Source organism: Lonchura striata, chromosome 1 (genome assembly GCF_050655825.1).
Source record: "Lonchura striata isolate lonStrDom1 chromosome 1, ASM5065582v1, whole genome shotgun sequence".
NCBI lineage: Eukaryota > Metazoa > Chordata > Aves > Passeriformes > Estrildidae > Lonchura > Lonchura striata.
Window position 1 is genome coordinate 107,305,566 of NC_140703.1, and position 27,113 is coordinate 107,332,678.

The following is a 27,113-nucleotide window of genomic DNA, read 5'->3' on the forward strand; positions in this document are numbered from 1 at the left end:
TGACCATGTTCTCTCTCATCTCCATAATGTGTTGTTTCAAACTCTGCTTCTTCATTCCTGTTGGAGCTTATTTTTGTATCAAATAAAAGCATACGCAAACCAAAAATAGACAATCTTTGCATGTCTTCATAATGAGAACCCACACTAGAATACCATGTGTTATGTTGGATATATTTAATTGGCTCAGGCACTGTAATGAGTATGCTATAAACTATAACATCTTAATATTTTTGTTGTTTTTTAATGCTAATTAGTCTAAGCAAAAAGCAGAAAGTAACAAGGATGGTAGAAAGTAAAGTAATCCAGAACAGAGAGTGATTTTGATGGTAAAATATTGTTGTGGAAATTATTTTAAAGTAATGACTCTCGTGCATCACTCAGTGACCTTTTGAGAGGCTGTTTTATGAGCAGCCAATCAAGGAAAGTCTGTTTTCTTGACTGTGCCATTTGCCACCCTACCCAAAAATCTTATAGCACGTAGACAACATCCTTTGTTTGATTTCTCTACCCATCATATTTACTCTCCCTACATATTGCCATCTTATTTCTGCATCCCTTAGAGCTCTCCTTGCCAATTTCCCAGCTATAGGAACAAGACCTGGTGCTTTCTTCTTTACACACCCACTTTTCAGAATTTTTTGTGATATATGATATCAATTCTTTGTCAGGTTTGCAAATGCCTTATTAAACCCCGAAGTAGCTGACAAATAAAGAAAAGACACAGTGACATTGCATAATCCTCTGTATATAAAATTCAGAACAGGATTACAAACACAGATGAGCAGGAAAAAGTAAATCTGTTGCTAATTTTTATTTTATTAAATATCATTACATTAAAAAAAATAGGGTAATTTGCTATTTGTTTTACTAGTGGTTTAAGAGAACTGTTTTTAACTGTCAGACCTATATTTTAGATGTCTGGAAATCAAATTTTAACCAATGTATTGAAAAAGTGAAAACCTTTTCTAACCCTGAAACCTATATATTGAATTGAAGGTTATGAATGAGATCAGGCTGTAGCACCAGACCCAGGAGTTATTAACTTTATATTTTTGTCCTTTTCAGCACTGAATGTTACCTTGAAAATGATACATATGATACCAAAAATTAAGGGGAAGGTCTTCTTAGTAATGTAAAATATTCTGTATGTTGGGTGCTATCCAGCAGATACAGCCTGCAAGACACTTGTGTGTTGAGCAGAACGATCTCATTATTAGAAGAGTGATGCAAAGTGGTTTATTTCATACCCTGAAATCACTCAAGGAAATAACTGGAGTAGATTATATTTATCCTGGACTCTGTATTGTGCTATTATGTTTAGCAATAACAGGCAGCATATTAAAATAGAGATTAGGGACTACAACCATTCTTTTGAAGGCAGTTCTGAAATTTCAAAGCTCTTGAATTATTCAAGTATTTTTCAATTTATAAAAGATGATTGACTGCTTGATGATGTGACGGTATAAATACAAACATTGAAAAGTATGCAGTGTATATTTTCCCCATAGTTGTTTTGAACCACTGTAATTGAAGGTGTTGATTTTGTGTCAGTAGCAGCCATAATTAAGAGAGGAAACAGATAATTTATTTGGTCAATGCCCTACTTTTAAACAAAGGAAAAAAAAAAAATCCAATCAAGGTAGAAATGGACACAGTTACAATATGAAACTGAATAGAAATATTCAGTCCATTTAATATTAGAAAATCTGAATGAATATTAAACCTTTGTTGTTTTCTCTCCCTATTTACAAAGCCAGTAAAACATGTTTAACATGTAACATTTTTAAGTAGCAATTGCAATATAAAAACCAAAACAATTTTCTGAATATATGTTTGTGTCTTTTAAAATGTATCTTTATGTTATTCAAGGAATCTAGAAATTGGGCTTTTAATTAGTTTTTGATAAATCCAAGTTTTTTCTAGACTGAAAAATGCTCGTGCTCTACACACCACATGCAGAGAAAGTGCTGGTTATGATGCATGCATGCTATCATCATCTGAGTGTTCACAGTATTCTTTTTAAGGACATGACTGTCTTTTTCTTTTCATTATGTGGCTTTAAGCTTCTGTATATGTTCCTCACTTACTATGGAATAGAGAGCATTTTATGGAGAGATTGGCAATTATCTCCTGAAGTATCAGCTATCAAAAAATATCACAGTGTGCCTTATGATAGGAATGCTGATTTTCTATTCTGACAAAATTGAATTAGCACCTTCACATAGATTAGCACATTGGCTGAGCAGTAGTGTGAGGATTTTTCTGGAAGATATTTAGGGTATTAAGCCTTCCAGCTGTAATAAGGTTAATACAGTTCTAAATGACTTGAATGTCAGTTTTGGTATAATATTTCTGAAAGCAGGAAGAGAAACACTCTCATATTCACTTCATTCAAAGACCACTTTGGGAAGAGGACATGTTTCCTTAAGGTTATCACTGAGTGTAACTCTAATAAAGCACAGAATTACAGAATGATTGAGGTTGGAAGATACCTCTGTATGTCATACAGTCCACCTAGAAATGGTTTTTCAGCCCTATGTCTCTGGCTTCTACATATCTCCAAGAAGGAGAGTTCACAACCTGCTGTGTGAATTTTCAGTAACTTACAGAAAGAAAGTGTTTCCTGGTGTTCAGAAAGAGCCTGCTGTGTTTCAATATCTGCCAATTGCCTCTTGTCCTATTACTGGGCACCAGTGGAAAGAGCCTGGCTCTGCACCTTCCCTTCAGGTTTTTGTATTCATTACTAAGATCCCCCCTAAGCCTTCTACAGACTGAACAGTCTCAGCTCTCAGCCTGTGCCCATAGCAGAGATGCTCCAGTCCCTTAATCAGCTTTGTGGGCCTTTGTTGGACACTGCAGTCTGCACATATCACTTGTATTCAGGAACCCAGAGCTGGACACAGTGCTCCAGGTGCTCATTAGTTCTGAATCCAAAATACAGCACTGAAAATACAGCTGGCTGAAAAGACATGAACTCTCTCCCATCTGAATCCAGGAGAATTAGATATTGTCTTAAGATATCTGGTAGGACATTTTGAAGTGGTTTGTGCCAAAAAATGAATAAACACTTCAGTGAATACATAGATAAATCAGATGATCCATAGCAGGCTTTTCTCAAATATTAGGATATGCTGAGTTAGAAGGCACGCATCAGATCATGGGAGTCCAATTCCTGGCCCTGCACAGACACCCCGAGTCACACCGTGTGCTTGAGAGCATTGTCCAAGCACTTCTTGAACTCTGTCAGGCTCGGTGCTGTGATCACTTCCCTGGGGAGCCTGTTCCAGTGCCTAGCCACTAGCTGAAAAGCAGTTTCCCAGTTTTTAGTTTTTTTAATTTAAACCTCCACTGACACAGCTTCATGTCATTTCCTCAAGTCCAGTCACAAGTCATGAGTGAAGAAATTGGGACCTGCCCTTCTATTTCCCCTCATGAGGATGCTGAAGACCCCAATGAGGTCTCCCCTTGGTCTTCTCCAGACTAAGATAAGTGACCTCATACAGCTTCCCCTCAAGGCCCTTCTCCATCCTCACTGTCCTCCTTTGGATGTTCTCTAACAGCTCAATGTTTTTTTTGTATCATGGCACCCAGAACTGCCCCAGCACTGAGGTGAGGCCGCCCCAGGGCAGAGCAGAGCAGGACAATCCCCTCCTTGCCCAGCTGGCCATGCTGTCCCTGATGTCCCCAGGACAGGGATGTCCCTCCTGGCTGCCAGGGCCCCGCTGGCTCACACCCATCTTTCCATCAACCAGGACCTCCACGTGCCTTACGAGATATATAATGCTGAAATAAAGTCAGTGGCATCTACCCTGCATACTTAATCCTTCATTCAAAAACAAAGGGCTTGAGTTGGTGCTATTCAGCAATATATTCTCATGGATTCTGCAAGTTAAAGGAATTGGGAGCCATTAGAACTTGAGAGAGAAGATATAACTTACAAACTAATAATGTAAACCATTGTGTACTAGTTAAATTAAGCGGTGAAAGGCAAGATTAAAATCTGATGATAAAGTATGATGAAGAAGTTATTACCTGGTAACTTATATAATGAAATTAACACTGCTTAGAGCTGGCTGTTAATTCATTTTTGGCATTGGGATTTAGAAGCAGAGAGAAATAAAATCAGGTGAGAGAGAATGCTCTTTCAGAGAGGTAAAAATTAAATGATAAAAGACGTAATTGAATCCTGGAATACATGAAAGTTAGTTTCTTTGGTCCTAAGGGGAAGCTAATAGTGTAGCTTTGTTTCCATTCACTTCAATTTATGCATGAGTACAACTAAGTCTTATTAGGGCCTCGTAAGAACACTTACTAATTTTTAGGAACTATTGTATAGGAAAATTGGAACAGGGACATATTATTTTCCCTTCGTGCTCATAAAAGTAAATGCAGGAGGAGACAGTCCAAAGATATATGAAATATCTCTGTGTGTGAATTCTGTTCACAATGCAAATTGACTCTAAATTTTCACTCACTCTAATTCATTCACTTTGTTCCATCTTTCTATGTTGGATTAACTTGGGTTAATTGCTTACACAGGGTTGTGTGAAAATGTCAAAGTCTTTCTTATTTTGCAATATATGATGAGTACTGTGGCATTACTCAAATAAAGGACTCAAAAAATCACTATCTAGTACATTTTTCTCCCAAGTAACAAATCAAAATATTGTCTAAGCTTAAAGTGCAAATACTGCTTTACCTTGCACAGTAGCTGGAATTCCCTGTTAAAGTTAGTACAATTCTAGGATGAAAATAGAGCTTTTCAAAAGTTGATTTTCTAAGATAGCTATCTATCTATCTGAGCTCTTTTAAAGTTAATAAAGAGTCAAAGACAAAATATTTCTATGAGACAGAGATACTAATTTTAAGCAGAAATAAATTGTCCTTAGGATGTACTGATTGCTTTCTACTGGCTGGATTGGGGCCTAGGTAACTAGCTGAGACTGGACAATGTGTTTTTTAGTGTATGAATCTAATGGTAAATTTTCATGGTTGAAATTGCTTAAAAATATATAAGCTTTTGTTTAGGAAGAAATTTTAGAAAATAGCTCTTTTACTTTTGTAGTTTTGATATTCTTAAATATACAGGGGATGAGGGTGTGAGTTTGGTGGTTTTTTGGCCTTGGTGTTTAGTTATGTTACTGGGGTTTGGCATGTCAAATAAATTTAGTTTTGCTTTCTGATGAGCAGTTATTGTGGGACAGTATTGGTAAGGTTGTTCAGCAGGAAAAAAAAAAAAGATAAAACATTAATAACCATAATTTGTAATGCAGTTCTAGAAAGTCAGGAACTCCAACTAAGATCTGTTTAACATGTTCTTGAATAATCCATTTATATTATTGATAGTAATTTTCCTGGAAATAACTTTTTGTGCATCTGTTCTTATTGTAAAGACAGTTTCTTCTCCTCCTTCAAATCTATCCCAAACTTTTGCATTTTGGTTCAGATCACAGCTCCTTGTCCTAATATCTTCTGAGACTTTCACTTACATGGTAACACTGAAGATATTTGAAGCAATTTAGATGGTGACATCCTGTGAACCACATGCCCTCTGCATTGCTCTAATTTCACTTCAGCATTTTTTAACTGGTCTTGCTGGAGTTCCACGAAAGATAAAAGAGCAATAGCAATATATGTCCTAATAGCTCTGTTCACTTATAGACAAGTAAAAGACATAAACATAATGAAAATACATTTAATTTTTCAGGGATAAAAAGCATACTGCTAGTCCCTCAATGGCCTTTTTTTTCAAATACAATATTTTCCCACAATAAAAACTGCTGTATGAATAGTGCTTTCCAAAGCCTTTGACAGTCTCTTGTCATTTTCTCTTCTCTTGTAGCTGATGGATGCACTGACTGGTCTGTGGATTACAAGAAATATCAAGTTCTAGTGGGAGAACCTGTTCGTATAAAGTGTGCACTCTTTTATGGATATATTAGAGCTAATTACTCCCTAGCCCAAAGTGCTGGACTTAGTTTGATGTGGTACAAAAGCTCTGGACCTGGAGATTTTGAGGAACCTATAGCTTTTGATGGAACCAGAATGAGCAAAGAAGAAGACTCCATTTGGTTCAGACCAACAGTGGTACAAGACAGCGGGCTCTATGCATGTGTTATAAGGTACTATATTTTTAATATACTGCATTTTAATTGACCAAAAATGAAACAAGGCTCTTAATAGCGAGACTTTTGTGTCAAAAAAAAATTTCCTGACGGTGTTCTTTTTTCTTCTGCTCCTGGCATTCCCTTCCCTGAAAGTTTCTAAACTCTGACTAGAAATTGCTATGAAATGTCTTGAACATATTAAATTTACTTTTGTACAAATTTAGTAATTTATAACAAAATCTAAAATTTGTAAGGTGGCTGGCATTGGATGAATAAGTCATATGTTTCTTTCTCTGATTCTGGTTTCACTCTTGGAATCACTATCCTAGAGTAAAAATATTTTTTTATATATATTTAGATTTAATTTCATGTGGATTTCATTAAGTGACTTAACTGAATTAACTTTTCGTCTGTAAAAAAATTCTATTTGATGTAAAGTAGTTGCATCAAGGAAAGCAGAAGGTGAAATTTCAACACTTTTACATACATCCTTTAGAATTACATCTGGCTTAACCTGATAATAGAGCCTGTGTACCAGACGTCATCCAAAAAACTTTAACCTTCTGATTCATCAAGTTTTAGCACCAGAAACTGGACTGGATTCTGCTCCTGCTTTGCACAACAGGTTTCAGCTGCTTTTTGCATCTTTAATATGGTTTACACAGAGATATTTTTCCAGCCCCTTACAGTATTGTTCTCTATCTGGATAAACCTGGTCATGCTACAAATACACAGTAGAAAGAGTCAAAAGCAAAGTGTAGAGCAACTGAGTGGCTAGGAAAGGAATGCATGATGCAACTAGCACAGTGATGCAAGGAAAATGTGGAAATTGTTTTATCAGCAACTAGAAAGGTTTACTGTCTGTCACGTTTTTTAATTGAGTTTTTTTTTTTTGCTTGGTTGGTTTTTGTTTTTTGTCTTGGGTAGAGGGAGGGAGAACACAGTTTGCTGTCTGGCTTGTGTGTGCTGACGGAGATTTTTACTAAATAATGTGTTTATAAAAACATTATTCTATGAGCTCTTTATATAATCTGTGAGACATTTAATATAAAATTGTTTGTCCAATGGCATACTCAATATGGTTTTTTAGATGATGACAGTTCTCTTAAAAAGAAAAACACAAAACCCTACAAATTAAGCTCCTTCAAGAGAATTTTTAGTTATATTTGGATTAATATTTTCTGATAAGTGTGTAACAGTAGCTATGAAAATGAAAACAGTTTTGTCAATTATTCCATAATGCAATTTAAAATACCATAATTAATCTCCTCTGTTTATATAAATAAAATCTTAATTATCTGATGTTGCAATTTCCAGCTAGTATAGATAAAGGCTTAATTTAACTACTCAGACTTACTTTATGTTTATAATTTCAACCTGTATCCATGGCTTTTTATACATGGATTTTTATTTAATCCAGAGGTAGGTAGGACCATGTTCTAATCTGCTTTAAACTACTATGATAGTTTGTTACCAGTCCAAAATAAGAGCTACAAATAAACCACTCTTCTTCTCACCACCCCCTTTGGCAAGAGAGGGGCAAAGGCAGAGGCTATGGGTTGAGATAATTGTTTACTGAAAGCAAACAACAGTGGAGTATGAAATGCACAGTACTAGTAGCAATATTAATAACAGATAACAAGGTACTTGGCTTGGTTTGAAAAGACAGGTGTCTGTTAAGGAAGGCAGGAGCCTTCCTTGGAATTAAAAATGTAAACCCCCTCCCTCCAAATTATTATAATTTTGAAGTTAAGGGGCTCTCAGGCAAAGATATGGGAGAAGAAATAACAGTTCTTAATTAGAAAAAAAAATAAAAATAAAAACTTCCCCTAATGCAGCTTGAGGCTTTTACTCTTGTCCTGTGGCTGGTTGTCTGGGAGAAAAGGCCAGCCTCCACCTGGCTACAACCTCCTTTAGGATAGTTTTAGAAAGCGATAAAGTGATAAGATCTCTCCTGAAACTCCTCTTCTTTTGACTAAACAATCCCAAATCATTCAGCAATTCCTCATATGATTGATTTGCTAGACCTTTCACCAGCTCCACAACCCTTCCCTAGACATGCTCCAGCTGCTTGATGCCTTTCTTGCAGTGAGGGGCTCAAAACTGATCATAAGATTTCAGGTATGGCCTCATCTTTGCTGAGTACAGGGGAACAATCACTGCCCTGTTCCTGCTGGCCACACTATTGCTGATACAGGCCAGAATGCCATTGGCCTTCTTGGTCACTTGGGCTGTTGACCAGAACTTCAAGATTCTTTCCTGCTGGGCCACTTTTGAGCCACTCTTTCCTCATCCTGTACCACTGCATGGGGCTGTTGGGACAAAAGTGCATGACCCATCACTTCACCTTTTTTAACCTCATGCAGTTGGCCTCAGCCCATCGATCCAGCCTGTCCCAAACTCTCTGCAGAGCCTTTGCACTATTCAGCAGACCAGCATTTCTGCCCAGCTCACTGTCATCTGCAGAATTACTGAGGGTGCACTCATTGCCTTCTTCTAAACCATTGATAAAAATATAAACAGAACTGGCCCCAGTAGTGGATTGTGGGGAACCCCACTACTGATGGCCAACAACTGAATGTAGCACTGTTCACCATAACCCTTGGGATGCACCCATCCAGACATGATGATTTATGAACATGTTTAATGTTTATGAACATGAATTGCTTTGTTAAGCTGTAATATTTAGTGGAGAAAAATGCATATGAACAAGTCTTGTTCCAAAACATAAGAGTGGCTATAAAGAATGCTTAGGATACAGACAAATAGAGATAACAATAGAAGTTTAAATAAAGCATTACAAAATATATAATAGATGAAAAACCTTCTCTAGCTTTAACATGCTTAAATTCATTAGATACCTATTAGCCATAAAAATACTGCCTATAATTAATTTAGTGATATTCAGGTTTGAAGATTCAAAATCAGCTGACAGCAAGGTTCAAACAGGGAATAACAGCATCTATGGAGATTGTTCAAATCTATTTTCATCTCCAGTTGGTAAAAAAACCTGAGCACCTGCTTCAGTATGCTTAACTGTTTCTATTAGTAACCCACAGTACAAGAATTTAGACAAAGAGGTAAAGTCTGAAGTAGTGTGAAGTGTACAGAATTTTCAGATGGATGGATGGATGGATGGATGGATGGGAGGGAGGAAGGGAGGAAGGAAGACTAAGGGAGTTTTCACTAAAAATTAATTACATATGTTATTTTAAAATTCACATTTATTATTTCAGGTTTATTTAAATAAATATGTCCTTCCTTCCTTCCTTCCTTCCTTCCTTCCTTCCTTCCTTCCTTCCTTCCTTCCTTCCTTCCTTCCTTTCCATCTTTCCTCCTTTCCTCTCCTCCTTTCCTTTTCTCCTTTCCTCCCTCCCTCCCCGTGAAGGCTAACCATCCACAGCAGGAGTGTGTTAAATTACCAATTCAATTTAAGAGGAATATATATTTTTATATATTTAATGTATTCACAATTGTTTAATTGTCAGAAATCTTGAATGCATGATGTATAAGAAAATCTTTGCTTTACTGAAGGAAATGGTGAGCAAAGAAAAGAAATAGAATCAATTTTTCATAAACCTGGTGGAAGCATCATTTCTTCCTCATCTTGAATAATGTAAAATGTGTTTACAAGTGGGAATTGCTATTTCTGGGTACCAACCATTTTGAAATCTGTGTTACCCAACGAGGGCCTTTTATCCTGGCTATATATGCTTATAAATATTTTTATTTCTTTATAGAGTTTTAAAAAAATATTATCTTAGTAAAGGAGTAAGAATGCATATAACAATACATAACAAATCTCAATTAAAAAAAAAAAAACAACAAAATACTCCCCCCCCCAAAAAAAAAAAAAAGGGAGAAAGTATCTGAAAATCAAATCTTAAAACATTTGTCTTTAAAGTTTGTAAACATGGTTCCCTAGATCTGCATGAGATGTTTGGATAGGTTTATGTGTATTACTGACAAAGGAATCTGACAATGGAGAAGAGAAATATGCTTTCTCAAAGGAATACCAAGTGACCTAGCAATAGTCAGGAAGAAGGAAGTCTCAGAAGAGCCTGTTATTCTATTAATTCCTTTAAGACAGTATCACCACTCATTGTCCTGAGTGATAGGACATGGCTGCACAGTGGTGATTGTGGAAGTGCTACATTAACAGTTGGACTGAGCATCTTAGAGGTCTTTTCCACCCTTAGCAATCCTATGCTTCTAAGAAAACAGCTCTGACAGCCTCTTGAAATGGTGTACAAGTTCAGGAGAGCCTTGTTCAATACATGAGATGGACTTTCCTTAGTTCCTGCTTTTGTGGTCATATGGTTTATAGAGAGCATGGGGTCAATTAACTGTCATTGTTATTTTTACACTCTATTTGTACACTTGTCTGAGCTTTTTCCAAGGTCTTTTCTTCTTGTGAAGATGGTAACCATCACAAGGAATCTGGCTCTTATTTTCTTATGTTTGCTCCATCTCCTTTTCAAATGCAAGCTTGGTAGGCTAGTCACATATCCATATAATTTTCGACTATGACTTAGAGAGGCTTGGTGAGTTGAAAAAGCCTTCCAGCTAACACTAGGAATTTGTACAAGCTGGGTAGCCAGAGCTTACATTAAGTGCTCTGTACAGATGGCAAAAGCAGTTGCTCCTAGAAATAAATGTGGGATTTTCTTGAAGTTAACGCTTGTTGAAAGTCAGGAGATTGAAATTTATTCATCCCCCACTGCCCTGACACTGCACGAGGTCAGCTGTCTGACATTAGCATCTTCATTGTACATGATAAACACCTTCCAGATGTGTTAGGACAAAACAAACACCTAATACTGAGGAGACGAGCAGGTGAGTGCAGGGTACATCTTCTCTTTGTGGAGTTGGTATAACTCATGCATAAAGTTAAATTCCAGCTTGTGTTTGCTATTTGCTTGGCTGAGTGAGGGCTCAACAATGAAAAATAAGCAAACAAGCATGATGATGAGTAGGAAAAGGAGCAATATGACCCTTATGGTCAGTGAGTGGAGTCATGAATACACGAGGAGTTTTGATGGGCTAGAACTAAACAGGTTAGTCCAGAAAATTCTTTTATGTAGGACTTGAAGGTTTCTATAAAGACTTATATTAATTTTTATGAGGGCAAAATAACAAATGCCTATACTGACACAGAATAGGGGAAGAATGTTGATATTGGAAAATAAGAAGAAATTAGTGTATTTGAGCAAAAGGTGTTAATATTGCATTTTAACAGCTCTGAACTTGTAGGAGAGGCATAAATAATGGTTGAAGAAAGACTTAAAGAAAAGCCTTTTATGTTATGTCCAGTTTCTTTTACTGCTAATTCTTTTGTTGTTGAGATATTTGCTTAAATACAGCAATGAAAATAACATTTTGACTATTGCTTCCACTGTTTTATTAGAGGTTTGTTATTTTCCCATTAAGAACACTTTCAACAAACCAGATTTGTCCTTAGATTGTCAAGGATTTTCCGCTCATAACTAAATTAATAATTATGGCTTTAAAAGTAACACTTCAGATCTCATTTCAACAAAATAGTAAAATATGACTGTGATGTTTGATTTTACATATGTTATTTAAGAAAGTCCTAATAGATATTCAGGTTGCATTACTATGTAATGTTTATAGTAAAAAACCATAATTTTGTTAAAGAGTAGGCAGTATTTTGTCTGTTTTGCACTCTGCATCTAACATCCATATTAGAAAAAGTCCAAAAAGCTTGCAACAGAATGGAAGTGATTTTACCTCTTTAAAGAAGTACATTTGCCTCTTTAGCAAATGCAGGAGAAAGAGAAAACACAAATAAAGTTAATTCCATATAACAGATATTTAAGTCAAGGATCAATTGTTTTCACAATGCTACAAAAAAATGGAAGACAGAGGCAAAAACTAGAATGACTCACTCATTTTCATAACAGTGGTTTTTAATTTTTTCAAATTTTTATAGATTTTTTTTGTTTCCTTTCACAGAACTCAAACCAACCAAGTTGTATTGCTAGTAGTAATACGGGCCACTACTTGGTCATTTAAGTTTGCTCTTAATATCTCATATTGTATTTTGAATCTGCCCTGCAAATGCTTACCTCTGTGTATAAGCTATCTGTGGACATAAAATTCACTTAAAGCATCTAGGTTCTAAAAAGCTGCATGTCAGTTGTTTCTTTTTTTAATTCTGCATGTTCTCAGGAGAGAAGGCAATTCAACTGATGTTCAAATATAGCTAAGGTTTGATTCCATTATAGGGGATAGGTGTCGAATGCCATTTTAGAGGCTCTAGGAGCATTTCCAGGACACTTCCAAGGGAACGACATATTGACACTAGATCTGGAGGAGGCTGAATGTGGGATAGATTTGGGTAAGCCACATGCCACTACTCACCCACTCTAAGGTAAATAAAATGAGATTTTTGTGGCTTTTGAGCAAAACCATTTTCTAGGCTCCATCAGGCAGACTGACAGCTGCAGTAGGAGTTTAGATGTAGCATAAAGGTGTATGAATGTAAATGGATGACAGAACTGAAATGTCTTAAACTGCATTCTAAACAAAATTACCTTTGTGTGTTTCCATCACATACATTGTAATACAGTAGCTGATATAAAAGTTAAGGGAGATATGTCTGTACTTAGTGCTATGACATGAAGCTGGCATTTTAAAATATTAAACTTACTGAATGAGTTCATAATACAAGAAAATAATGGAATTTAATTAATTTATGATAATATTTTTTTCTGAAATCAAATCTATAATAGTGATTGATGTTCACGAAATTTATCAGACTGACTTAAAAACCATCAGTACAACAAATAAGTCTTTTAGTAATTAGTTTAGTATTTCAAGGTTTCTGACAAAAAATATTACAAACCATCCTTTAGAAAAGGGAAAGAAAATAAGCAGTTGTGAATCTTCAGTCAGGCTCCCAGAAGTACCTAGCATTAGACAATCTCTGGTGAAGACAGATGATGTTTTCATGACTTTTCCAAGAAGGGTTCAATCTGAAAAAGGGGTGTAGCCCTGACCCAGGAAGGTTACTGATACAGCAGAGACACTGTAGGGAATTTGCCTACTGACTACTTTCTGCTACCACTATGGTAAGAATCAATAAAGTTGGGAATAAGGTGTTGTGTTTTCAGGATGTTTTTGGAACAATTCCATTAACAGCTACTTCCCACATCAATTAGACCATTTCCCCCAGGCCAATACTGAGCTAAAGCAGTCCTAGCAGCCCTGAGAAGTTCTTCCATGGTTCTTGTTCTGACCCTTGCTTCTCTCTCCTCTGCCTTCACAAAGCAGAGATAGGCACCCAATATTCCCAGTAATGAAGAAGAGGTTGTGTAGTTCCCAGTACAAAGAAGAGTGGAAAGGTGAAGGCCTCTGTCCCTCTTTCCCTTCATGTCAATCTTCTCCTCTATTAAAAAAAAAAAAAAAGCTGGGATATCATCTTTATCTGATACAGAAAGAAAGTAGAAACATCTTTATCACAAATCTTCAATCTGAGTCTTGTGTATGCTATGGAAAATTGCAAAAATGTCATGGTGAGAGAAATTAAAAAAAAATGGTTGGAGGGCCTGTGAGGAAAAGTGATCAGATGCAAATCAGGTGGACATTTGGAAACTTGTTGTAATCATAACAAAATCAATGAAGGAGAAATCAGTGGTAAGATTAGTAGTGAAAAATAAGTAGGCTGCAATTAAAGAGAATTTAATTAGTTAATGAATTAATTTCATTGAAGTTTTTCAATACATCTAAGAGATTCTTTTTGGCCATCCAGTAAATAATTTTATAGGAATCCAGACTCCTAGTCAAAAGCACAAGTAAGAGAGAATATGGAGGGAACTGGAGGAAAAAATACTGATACTGATGTTAATGAAATATTGCCTTGGAAATGTAGGGCATGAAAAAAAGCAAATTACTTGCTGAGTCTGGCAATGTCAAAATAGCAGGTTTTTCAAAGGACTGCTGATGCACATGATTCAATAGTTCATTGTGAAAAGAGTAGAGTACTTGGAGAAGTCATGTGAGATCTCAAAGTGACTCCAGATTTGATGTGCAAGAAGTAATAAAATGACATCATGTAACATGTCAATAGTTTGGATTAAAATATTTCACTTCCTTGTTCTATTATCATAAAATCAGAGTTCACATGTAAGCAAGAGGTAAATAATGACCCATGCTTGCAAAGATTCCTTTTAATAATTAATTTTTTCTTCAGTTCCAATAGTGTCTATATAATAACTAAAAAGTAACTCTTTTTTAGTAAATATATCCTGAATTGATGGTAGTATGAAAAAAATTAATTTGCTTTAGTTTTTTAATGTCTTCTTTTAAAGCTTAAAGACAGACTTAACAGATAGAACTTATTTATAACACTGAAAATAATAATCAGATATTCCCACTATAGAGAGGAACTAATGAAATTTGCATATTTGGTGCATGTTTAGTGTTATCATCTGTCAAAGTAATATAGCCTGTTGGTGCTAATTTCAAAGGTGATGACAGTGACCAAACAAATCTTGAGCTATTTAATTGCAAAGGCTGAGATGATTATCAAAGGTCAAGGATGTCTTCTTGATCTTCATTCAGCCTTTTAATGTAGTAAGCATTATGATACAGCATTTGAGTGCTAAATTTGGTCGTCACTTAGAAAATTAATCAAGATTAGACAGTGAGAAGTGCTCCTTTTTCACTTATTGCAAGAGCTAGTTTGTGTATGTAAATACACACTCTAATACACACATACACACACACATCCGTAGTTGCTCAGCATACATACAGATTTGAATATGCATATATGTTGCCCTGATTTTTTAAAGTGTTAAGTTTTCTTTTATAGTTCTTTTGAAAGTTTTAAAGTTCTCATAAAACTTCTTTAGCCTTCTGATAATGTTTATATATTTGAGAATCAGAGGTCCCACACAATTTCATGTATAAATAGACTAGTTTACATATTCCTCTGTGGGTGGAGAGAAATGATTGATCTTTGGACAGTGTGTTTGGAGAGGTGGTCATTCCATCCTCCAACCCATGATCACCTTTAGAATTCTATAAATACCAGATGTTTGAATAAAACTGGGTCTTTTTCTCTTTTGAACGTACCAAGCTTCTGTGTACTTATTTCATGTCCAATAGTGACATATATATGTGCAATAATTGAAGATATATCTCTTTGTATATAATAATAGAATCTCAGGGGTTGGAATGAACCTTAAATATTATCTATTTCCAACCCTTTGTCATGGACAGGGACACCTTCCATGAGAGCATGTTGCTCAGAGCCCCATCCAAGCTGGTCTTGAACAGTTCCAGAGATGGGGCATCCACAGCTTCTATGGGCAATGTGTGCCAGTGCCTCACTACCCCCTGGATAAAGAATTTCTTTCTAACACCTAAAATAGACCTACCCCCTTTTAGCTTAAAACCATTCCTCCTTGTCATATCACTATCTGCCTGTGGCAAAAGTCACTCTCCATCTTTTTCTGAAGCTTCCTTCAAGGAGACTAGAAAGTTTCCTCTGAGTCTTCTCATTTCTAGGCTGAACTAACAAAGCTCTCTCAGCCTGTCCATAGCATAGGTGCCACAGATCACCTTCATGGCCTTTCTCTGGACCCTCTCCTACCCTCTCTAACCTCTCACATCTCCCTTGTGCTGTAGGCCTCAGCCACACATGCATCTGTAGATGCAGGAAATAATAGGATTAATAACTTTCAGGTTCACAGCTATTCTCAGTCTAGACACTATGAATATATTTCTTATGTGTTTCAAATAGCAGTCAGTAACCCCCAGATGTGGTATGTTATTAAATGAAGAGCACATAGTCAAATACACCCTTGTGGTGGTTGATAATGAGTAATGACACTCACAGGCAGTTCTCAATGTGTGACATTATATCTACTAAACCAGCTATTGTTCATGTTATCTTCAGTGCTGTTTAAAGTATGGCTACTAATATGGTACTTTACAGGCAAAAGTTTAATCAAAATGCATTCAAATTTGTGTGCTCATTATCAGTGTTACGTACTAAAATTAGCTTTGCTAGTAACACGCTTGCTTTTGGCTATAGTTTTCTTGTACTCTTTCTCTGTTTGTGAATCCTTGGAAAAAGGCAAGGCTTAATAAAAATTAAATTTATTTCAGCATAATATTTTATATTAAGGCAAATGAAAAATAAAAGCCCCGATTTCATATTTTAATGAAAGTATGCTTCCAGAATCCCTTTCTTCTCAATGCTGAGGAAAGAAGGATAAGGTGCATAGATCTTCAGGCCTTGTATCTCTTCAGCAGCAGAACAGAGAAGATTCTCAGCCTCAGAGACCCCAGATCTTTCTACCAGAATTCAGGCAAGGCATATGTGTGATACACTGTCCTCCAGTATGATTCTGCATAATGCTAATAACAAGGTATAAAAACCAAAAGATGAGGCTTCTAAACCAGCATCTTTGTTTAATTTGCTTCAAGACCACTGGATAGGCAGTATTCCAGGACTGACAGGCATTGGATTTGCCACTATTCTCAGCTGAGCTGAAAAAGACTATCTGGAGAATAAGCACTTCAATTAATACTGCAAAACAAAACAAAACAAAACAAAAGGCTTTAACTGAGACACTGTTCTGGCTTCAAGGCATCTGAGTCTCATTTGCTTTAGGAGTAATTCTTTCCCCAGCAAGCAAGGGCTTACACTGTTACCAAAGTGCAGAAAATACAAGTACTTTTCAATAGAAAACTCTTCCCTCTCCAAGTGTCTGGGTTTTTTACTGAGATGCTGACTTCTAAGTCACTGGGAAATAGCTGATAACTCCACTGGGACCTGGATTTGCAGTTATCCGTTTGTATTAAAAGCTTCACAGCTGTTAAAACTACAAACACATTCTTTCCTTCTATCACACTAATGTGTTTTCATCTGAGGTAAAATTCAGGAGCTGCTGGAAACTCTAACCACTTAGAGTCTAAACATGGATGTGAGAGTCCTCACAGCACTCACTGAGTACTCAGTTAAGCAGCTGGAACTCAGGAACTGAGTCTACATGACTTACCCATGGAGTAAGCTTTTTTAGCTGCTCCTGCAGTCATTGCAAGTATGTGTCATTTAATAGTCACTTTAATTCAGCTAAAGCTTATTTGAGAGGAGTTAATCTAAGGATCAAAAATTTCAGTTAACTTTGCAGTGAAAAAAAAAAATCTCTTTAAGAATTGTTTGGCCTAGGTTTTCAGGTTGGGCATAAAAAGAAAAAATATTTTCCCTGTGAGATTGCAGCCAAATATTCTAATTTGAAAGGTGAAAGTTTAATGAAAAACCTGGATGGTGAAAGGATAAAAACTATATAGAAGTTTATAAGGAAATGAAATCCTTTGTATTCAGTTCTGGATATGCAGTAAGTCAAACCAGGACCTGCATACTGAGCAGTCAGATAGGAAGAAAGATTAAATCAGAGAACATTTACTGGGGTTTGCATATCCAGGGTACCAAATCTGAAAAGAAGATGGCTGAGTGAAGGAAAGACTAGGGAAAAAGAAGTTCTCATTTTATTTAAAGATAACATTGTAATATAGGCACACAGGGTGGCAGGATTAAGGAACCTTTAATTACTGCATTCCTTTACATCTAGGTTTTTTTTACTTCACATTTTTTGTTCTGGTATTTAAAATATACAGATTATATGGCAGCAGAGTTATACAATTTTTAATTTAAATGGGGTGTGCATACCTTGCTAAAATTAATATATTATCTCCCACTCTTCTGTCCTATGAATTTTACCCTAGGCTTTGTAGCACTATAGATAGAAAAGTTATTAATAAATTGCATGGCATTACTGATATATGAAATTATATTGAATCCTTGTCCTTGTTAAAAACATCTCTAAGGTGGTAGTGAGATTCAGTAGGGACACACAGAACTTTCACTTTCTTAGGATGTTCCATTCTTCATCTCCCAGGTACGGAATGAGAGGGCCAAGTGCCCCCAGGCAGGCAGAGCTGATGCTGGAGGGGACACTGAGTCTGTGTCCAATCTCCCTGCTGCAGAACACTTGCTGCTACATGCCAAAATATCCTCTCCCCAAAAGATTTCCTTCACAGTAGCTTTGCTTTTATGCTTGGCAAGTGACAGCTCATTTTCCTGCAGCAGCAGTGTTGTGTTGGTCCATTCATCACTTGAAGTGAGAAGAATAATGGCCTCAAACAATCTGAGATCTACTGGACTGTTATGATACACTGACATATGTTATGACAGTAAAGGCCCCATTTATGCTTATTGAAGTTGCTAATTTTTCCATTTGGCTCTCAAGTGCTGAAGCCAAAACAGCATGCAGACTCTTTATGGGCCTCAGGAACCCACTCTCAAACTCAAATCTGTTCATTATTGAAGAGGTATTATATCAAAACAATTGTCTGGCCTGAAATATTTTCTATTGTTTTTGAAAAGATCTTCAGTTTTCCCAATACCAATAGTTATCCTTATCTTAGCAGATTTTTTTTGGTGGGAACTTTATGTAGGGAATTTTGCTGAAATCATATAGGTCCCAGCATTAAACCTGTTGCTTGCAGAAAGTATTCAATAGGGAATGAATGAAAACAAGGATTCTGTTAACCTCTCATATTGCCCATCAGAGAGAAAATACCCAGTTGTTAATTAGGGCAATAATCTGACAGTGTATGCAATAATGTACAATTTGTTAGAGTGGTACTTTTAAGCTGTGGTTTCCTATTCTTCATGAGAAAAATGCAGCCACACATTCAAATCTTGTGGGTGTTTAGCACATGAGGAAAATCAGAAAAGGCCAAATGTAATTAAATCAGCTAAAATAGAGGAGTTTGAGTAAATGTGTTTATAGTCAAAATAGTCTGAGCAACAAGATTTATCAGTAAATGCCATTTCTGTGGACATGATATGATATGGTCTGAAGACATCAATTTTGCCACATTTAATGACACTTACATTGTTTCAGTGAAAGAGATAAGATGCAGTTGCATATGAGGAAGATATGTTATGACCCAGATTTTTTGGAATGTGTTCTTCAAGCACTGAATATCAGAGTCCCTCAGTTCCATCAGGCAGAACTGGCATGGCTGGCTGACAGATGAGATGAGTTGGGCTGGACAGTGGGTTCCTGCTGTATCTCATAGAAAAGACTTGACATAAAGTCATTTACAGAGGGTGTGGTGTTATATGGGATGAGGAGGGTATCCAGCAATATGTCTTCCCACTACAGTGACGGGAGGGGGAATAAATATGTGGCTGGGGCTCTGTAGCAGACTGCAGTGTAATATTTGTGTATGACACAGAACAGCAGATACTGCATTAAAACCTTAGCTCTGGGAAACTACAGCAAATCCTCCTGTCAGTCTCTCTTCCCAAAGTTTCATTTAAATGGTGGCTTGAAATGAGCAAACTGCTCCTGTTTCAGTCCTCTGCTGCCACTGAGAATCTCATTGACATGCAAGTACTTACTTTAACCATCGTGTTTTCTCTTTGGTGTTTAGAAAATGCACCAAAGAAATTTGAGAGACAGAATGACTATTATAGACTCTCAACAGTGAGGAGTGCTAAAGGGGAAGTAATGTTTTTGAGTGAACAGCTACATGATTAATAGAGTTTTGAGCATTTTACATGTTCTAGCTCTTTCTGATTCTTCAGTAGTTCTATTTGGAAGACATGTGATTGTCAAAGTTATGTTTCCTGAAGCACTGCATAACAAATGTGCAGATTTTGCAAGTTGCAATGAAGAAATGATATAGTTTTGTATAAAACTGAATCATATATTGGATGATATTTCTTTAAAGTGTACAAATAGTCACTGAGAATTGTATAAGGAGTTTGATTTTCTGTCACAAAAAAGGGGATAAAATATTTAGTGCAAGGCATTCAATAATTATTAGATAATAACTGGCAAGGAAGTAATTTTTATGTTTAGAGTAAATTATGTCACTATATAGATAACAATCACAAGCAAATTTGGGTGATTTTCTTATTGTGTACGACAATCCGAATTGCTGCAGTTTTTTTTCTATATTCTTTTTAAGTGCATAAAGGGTATATTTATTTCAGTCATTTCAGCTTCATTAATTGGCAAATTACCACTTCAGCTAAAAGTTAGAGCTTGACATCCAGAGCATGTCAAAAATCTTTATGATCCTAACGAGGTCATGAACTTTATATGAATTACTGCATTTAGAAAAGAAACAGAACTGAAAATTAGGCAAAAAAAAAAAAAAAGATCCATCTTGTTTAAAATGAGTCAAACCTCCAAAGATCACAAATTAACAAGGATGTCATGATTCACATTATTTATATTTACTTAAAATTTCTGTGTTTACCACATATCCCTACACAATTTAGTTTTGGATAGCCCTGTGAGGAACACAGAGTTGGACTCAGTCATTCTGCATCCATTCCAGTTTGAGATAATCCATGATCACCATGGAATTTTGGTCTTATACTGTAGTCTTGAAGATACATATTTCTCTATAGAGACAATGAAAATGAAAATGATGCCTCCCTTATTTACACTTTTACAGCTTAGAGAGCAGGTGGTATGGACAGGCATGGTTATCTTCTGTCAATCTGACAGGTGAGCTGCATGATAGGGATAAATGTCTTTTCCTGGAGAACTGCTCAACATTTTCAAAAAGTGGCATATGTTTTCATTTCTCTGTGGTATGTATAAGGAGGAAGACTGGGATATACGTGTTTAGGATTTTCTCTAGAAAATATATGTTCTTAACACACAGTGAAAGAGAGGCAATTGAAGGTATTCTAGTTCATAGCCCATTAGTTCTTCTAATATGTAGCACCTTCAGTGAAGAAAGCTTAAGTGAATTGATACAGTTAGAGATCACTCCTTTATCTAATTGTAAGAATTTTGAGCTTTAGGAAACCTAAAAACATGTTTTAACTAACTTAATCATGCTTTCAAAACATTTTTCATTTCATTAAAGAAAAAAACAAAAATATCTGGCTAAATGTAGTAAAATATTGTGAAAAACACTCTGATCATTTATACAATGCTGTTTTGAATCCAAGTAACATCAAGAATGCAATATATTAAGTGTAAAGAAGTATAGTATAAAACCAGCTATTTAACCAAACCATACTGTGATCCATATTTTTCTGCTTTCCTTTATCGTGCCAACAGTATTGTAGCTGCCACTGTTATAAATGCAAAATACTAGCAGACAAGCATCTTGCCATTCCCTGAAAATTTTGTTTTAGCTTGAAAAGTTTAAGTGTGTAGTCAAGTCTATAAATATGTAGCTACTTATATGTGCATTTTTTTAAAATGAGGACATATCAGGAACTCAGCTGAAATATGTGTCCACTGCATGTGCCATGTCCAGCAGGAGTAACTAACTAAATCACCACTTCTGTCATTAAACCTGCAAAATCACCACTGATGAACTAAATCACATCCAGGATGATTTGAGATAAGGCTGAGAACCTTGATAAACAACCGCCAGAGACAGCCCTCCCGTGTTTGCACTGTAGATTTGTTTAAACATTTCAATCCCTTCTCTGGCCATTACAAATCTCCTTCTTCTGGAGAAAATATACAACTACTCATGGCAGATTTGTGCAAGTAAGACATTTGGCAGATGATAAATTAGATAGTTGTAAACACTGATTTTAATTTTCATAATGTAAGCCAACATGTGACCATCTAATCCCATCATATCTGCATTAAAATTTCTAGATCAGAGTGTGCTTGACATGCACAGCATGAGGAACTCTGCTCAGAAATGAAGTGACTGAGAAAAGGTCTATGTAGTCATTTTAAATAATGCTCAGACTTGATCTTGTGTTTTATTTCTGCATCAAGTAGGATGGCTCAGTGAAAGACAGGATGAGGTTTTGTGGCAAGCAAGTTAAGCAACATGCACTCAGGCTAGAAAAAAATGATTGACTTATGGCTAATATAGTCAGAGACTTTTTACTTATTCGTTTGGTGAATTGTTCATTTGCTGGAACATTTAAACTGAGTAAAATTATCTTTGTGAAATACATGCTACATGTCAAACAGAAGTTACATTCCAGTACTAAAATCATGCATTTTATAGTGTACTTCATATAGGTGGTTAGACTACAGGGTTATAGTATGACTTCTTTAGATGTAGGGAAAAAAAAGAATTGGCAATGGAACCACTGCTTTTATTCCTCAGGATGCACTCAATATTATTATTTGGAAATAGATCCTTCCCTGAGGAGGGGCCTAAAATAATTATCCAGGAATGTTAACAAGAGGCCTTGATAGACCTGACAAAAAGCATGAGCTTAATGCTGTGAAACAGTTGGGGCTCTTGTGCTAAATAAGTGTTTGTACCTGGCCCATAGCCTTGTCTTCATTCATGCTGATTCATTCTTCCCTGTTCTTTCATTCCATTTTTAATACTGTAGTGAAAGAGGACATGATGTGATATATGATATATATTATATATATATATATATATATATGGACGTTTACATATGATAACATGTAAATGTCCAGTCATACAAGATGAAAAAAGAAAAAGAATTTATGAACAGCAAAATTAAAGATTCCAAGGAATTCCAGGACATAGAATATACTTTACATGCTTTGAACAACTACAGGAATTCTAAGGCAGATTACTGTAAATGTTTATCAGATTTTGAATTTATAATCATTTGTCTGGTCCTGTATGTTAGTTTGATGGTTCCATCAATCACACTATATATGACAATACAAGACTGCATGGGTGATTTTGACAAGATGCTTCACTGAAGCTAATAGGCAGCCAAGGTGGCCTGTGAATTTTTGAAATTAAACAAATAATGTAAATAAGAATGAATGAAAATGAACTTTATTTCTTTCTTCTGCATGAGTATGTGTGAGGAACAAAAATAATGTGAAACCAATTAATAAATCTTAGGTGTGTATGTAGGTAAGATTGGATTGTGAAGAACATTGCAGTTACGAACTGTGTAACTGTTACCACACATTTTAGTCTTGAAAAATAAGAAAAAGACAGTATGAACAGGGGTATCTTATAAGATCATGCTGTCCATAAGTATTTTATTTTTGTTGGAGTATCACTAGTATTCATGACAGTGAAATGTTCAGACAACATTCAAGGCTTTTATGCATTGATTGCATATGATTGAGTTTATTTGCTTCGGTCTAGTATTTAGTGAACTGTCAGAAAAAATTATTGCTTAGCATACGCAAGCAACATGAATATTATCTATTCATCTTGCTAATATAGACAAAGCTAATGTTAATGTTCTTGGAGGTAGCAAACTAAAAAAACTGAGGTGTTTTGGTATATACATACAGTGCTAGTATATTCATGTATGTGCACATGAAAGTCAAGATAAGACTGGGTTATCATGATGCATTAATAAAGACAACTGCTGTCCTTGAGGAATTGTGTCCTACTGTTAACATAGTTCTCATTACAAAAGCTCAAAAATTGTAGTTTAAAATTTAAATTCAAATATAAATAATACAATTTTAAAAATCACAGTATGCACTATGTAACACAGTACTCATAGATCCCTTTAAACATTATTTTAATGACTCCCTTGCAAGGTCAGAATGATAAGCTTTCCACACCATTTCCTATTACATTTGTAAAAATTGTGATCAATTGCATCTCCTTGTTGAAACTGGATTCTTCTGACACAGGAATTAATGACTTAATTTTGATGACAAAAGAAGGGGCACCCATCCAAGCCTTGAGACATCAACCCTGTGTGTTAGAAGGACAAAATTTAAATAAAATAGCATCTTATCCTTTCTCATCCAGAAGAGCTGAACTTCTTCCTTGATATTGGAGTACCTCTAAAAAGATATAAAAAACATGTATCATGGAAATTAGTGCATATGCTATTCTAAGAACAAGCAGTTAATGTTAGGCTACATTTTTCTTGCAGTTACATCTATAAACTGCTGACATGAAGCTGTCTGCAAGAAAAAGATCCTAATCCACTATAACTAATCCCTGTGGCAGCTGCTGTGTTACACCAAAGACTTGTCTCATTATGGCAGTCTTGATCTCAAGACCATAGGACGTAAAAAGGAAATAGATAAAAAGGAAAGGTACTTCCTGACATTTGGGCAGAAGTTTCTTTGTTTCTTTTCCTATGCCAAGGCATCACTGAAGAAAGCCTGGCTCCGTCTTGTTCACACCCTCCCTTCAGGTATTTATATACACCTGTGAGATCTTCTTGAGGCTTTTCTTTTGGCTAGTCCCAGCTCTCTTTGCCTTTCCTTACATGAGGAGGTGCTGCAGTCCCTGATCAATTCAGTGGCCCTTCCAGAGTGTCTCTGTCCCTCTTGACCTGGGGAAGGCAGAGCTGGACGCTGCTCCAGGTGTGGCACCACCTGCATCTGCTGGCAGTGCTCCATCTCATGCACTCAAGGGTATCATTGGCCTGTTTTTCTGCAAGGGCACATCGCTGGTTCATGTTCAAATTGATGCTCCCCAGGAGCCTCGTCCTTTGCCCCAGAGCTGCTGGGGGTCTCCCAGCACAATTTTGTACTCAGCGTTGTTCCCTCCCAGATGCAGGAATTATCCTTATTGAGCTAGATAATAGACCTGATATGAATGATATGATTATGATATGAACCGGATAATAGACCTGATATGAATAATAAGGTATTCCTGCAGACTGCCCATTTGTTAAACAAAATAACTAAAAGCTTATAATTGGTCTTCTATCAACTCACTGTTATTTTAGTCTGCAGTTTCCTAATATTTTCTTTAGAGAATGCTTCACTGAGAGGGGCTCATTTCTTTCTATTATTTTCTTTCTCTCTGTCATGAGATCTGAACTTTGTGCCAAAGAATGTAATAAATAGCACCTTGTCAATCAATAAGGCCTTCCTGTGCAAATACTTTAATTTTTTTTCCTGTGTTTATTTAACAACAAAGTTTCAAGCTCTCCTCTGTCAGTAACTAAAGTCACTACAGAATCACAGAAAGTTTTGGAAAAATGAAATAATGTTTGAAAGCTTGATTATCTGTCTTACAATCATAAAGTCCTGGTGAGATAATGATTGCACTAATAAATCTACTTGGGTATCATCAGTCTCTGATCTGTACTCTGTAACGTCTCTGATATGGCTTCTCTAATTTTTGGTCTGTGTTTCCCAATAGGAACATTCAGTACCTTGCCATAAAGATTTTTGAATGGTGTTTTAAAAATAGAAAACATGAAAAAGAGAAATTTTGTGTTCAAAGGAACACTAAGAAATTTAGGATTAGTTTAGACAAATTCTATTTCAGTGGTTCAAGAAAAATAATCTCTAAATTATTAAAATGAATAGTAACCAAAGCAAATACAAATGGAGAAAACAAAAAGTTTTTGGAAGTTTTTCCTCCACATGATATACAGTTTTGATATTCTTGGTCTATGTGATATTTCAAACTTGTATAGCATCTCTTATAGCATCTCTTCCGGTGATAGAAGTATTTTTGAATTTACTCATTCAGAAGTTTATAATTGGTAAAATTCTAGAAAATGTTGAAAAGGTGAATTAGTTAAAAGAATATTTCAAAAACAACTTTCAACACACATAGTGTTTTTTTGACAATTAGGAAGTAGTTGAACTTGGTTTTGTCAGTTGCCAGTTCCAATTCCACCCTAAGAAATAATTGTAATAACTCTTAAAGTATCTTATAAAATAAGGTAGAAAAGACAGGAATATATGATGATTTCTTAATTGTTTCTCTTGATTATTCATACTTGCCAGTAGATGCTAAATAATCTAGTTATGAATATTTCAACGGATAAAACATTCTACACCAAGAGAAACATTTTTTTTATTAATGAAATTTTGTGTCAGATTAGTCTTATTTTTAGTCTTATATTCCTCCTTTGACTTTAATGTTACCAGAATTAATTGCTTTGTTTTCTAGCTGTCGTTTATCTGTCCTCTTGCTATCATTTTTCTTTGCAAAAAGCTAAATGGTGAACAATGTGTTGTATTAAATGGAGATTTTCAACACATCTACAAGATGGTATTTATCAAATTTCCATATAGCAATTAAATATGAGGATGAAATGGTAACTTTAAAGCTGTATTTGGAAATCAGAGGATTGTGTCTCTGGTTCAAAATACCTCCAGAGAAGAAAGTTGCTGTACCAGCTGAAATACCACCTGTAGAGAGAGACCATCTTTAAAATGGAGAGAGAGAGAACAACTACTAAAATATGTTCCACTCACAACATGACCCAAACCTAAACTAGTGGTATTTTTTTTTTTCTTTAAGTCATATACAAAACCTCCATTGTTTTTTACCTAGTCCTGTATGGTGTATATTTTATTTTCCTATATCACCTTTGAGACAGTGTTTACAAAGGATTCTAAAGGCAGAGTTATGCTCTAGTAATTCCTACTGTAATTTGCAGCTTAGTCATGTATATATAACTAGGATTCCAAACTAGGATTACATAATAGTTTGAAATATGGTTTTGGGAGAGGAATGTGATATTCAAAGTAAAAATACTCTAATTTCTATTATTTATGTGTGCCCCTGGACACATAAATTATTTATTTATTATTTATTTATTGCTGCAACTGAGATTGCAGATGCACTAGGACCATTTTCCATGACACCTTTCCCTAGAATAGTTTCAGCTGAGCTGAACCCATTAATGGTTTGAGAACTCAATCTATTCTTTGAGCAATTGTTTTTTTTCACATTGCCTACAATTCTGGATATGGCTTTCAGACAGAGAAGCAGTCAGTTGATGTAATGAGTTTAGTAAGAAATTATTTTTTCCTCTAGCAAAAGCAAGAGGTTTTATTTAAACTTTACTGCTTGGGTTATTATTCAATTTTAACTTGATGGTATTTTTAAAATAAATCAGTTTGTTAAGATGAGATAAATTCTAAAATATTTTGCTCTTCTGTTATTTGCATTTTCATGTTAATGTATTTTCTCCCATTTTACTTAATAGTTATTCTTCAATAACACAAGTAACTCAAGTTATCTGCTGCTGTGGCTGCTGACATAATTTCTTACTGAGAGTGTTTCATTGATTAGTTT

At 35.6% G+C, this 27,113-nt stretch overlaps 1 protein-coding gene across 3 annotated transcripts in view; it reads left to right on the plus strand.

Annotated features, from left to right (window-relative positions):
* The window catches only part of IL1RAPL1 (interleukin 1 receptor accessory protein like 1), a 678,558-nt gene that overhangs the window by 350,715 nt on the left and 300,730 nt on the right, over positions 1-27,113 (plus strand). For all 3 annotated transcript variants that reach the window (XM_021552988.4, XM_077781655.2, XM_021552991.4), the window contains one exon: positions 5,843-6,122. In XM_021552988.4, the coding sequence (XP_021408663.1) occupies positions 5,843-6,122 (280 nt within the window). The remainder of the gene's footprint in view (positions 1-5,842; positions 6,123-27,113) is intronic.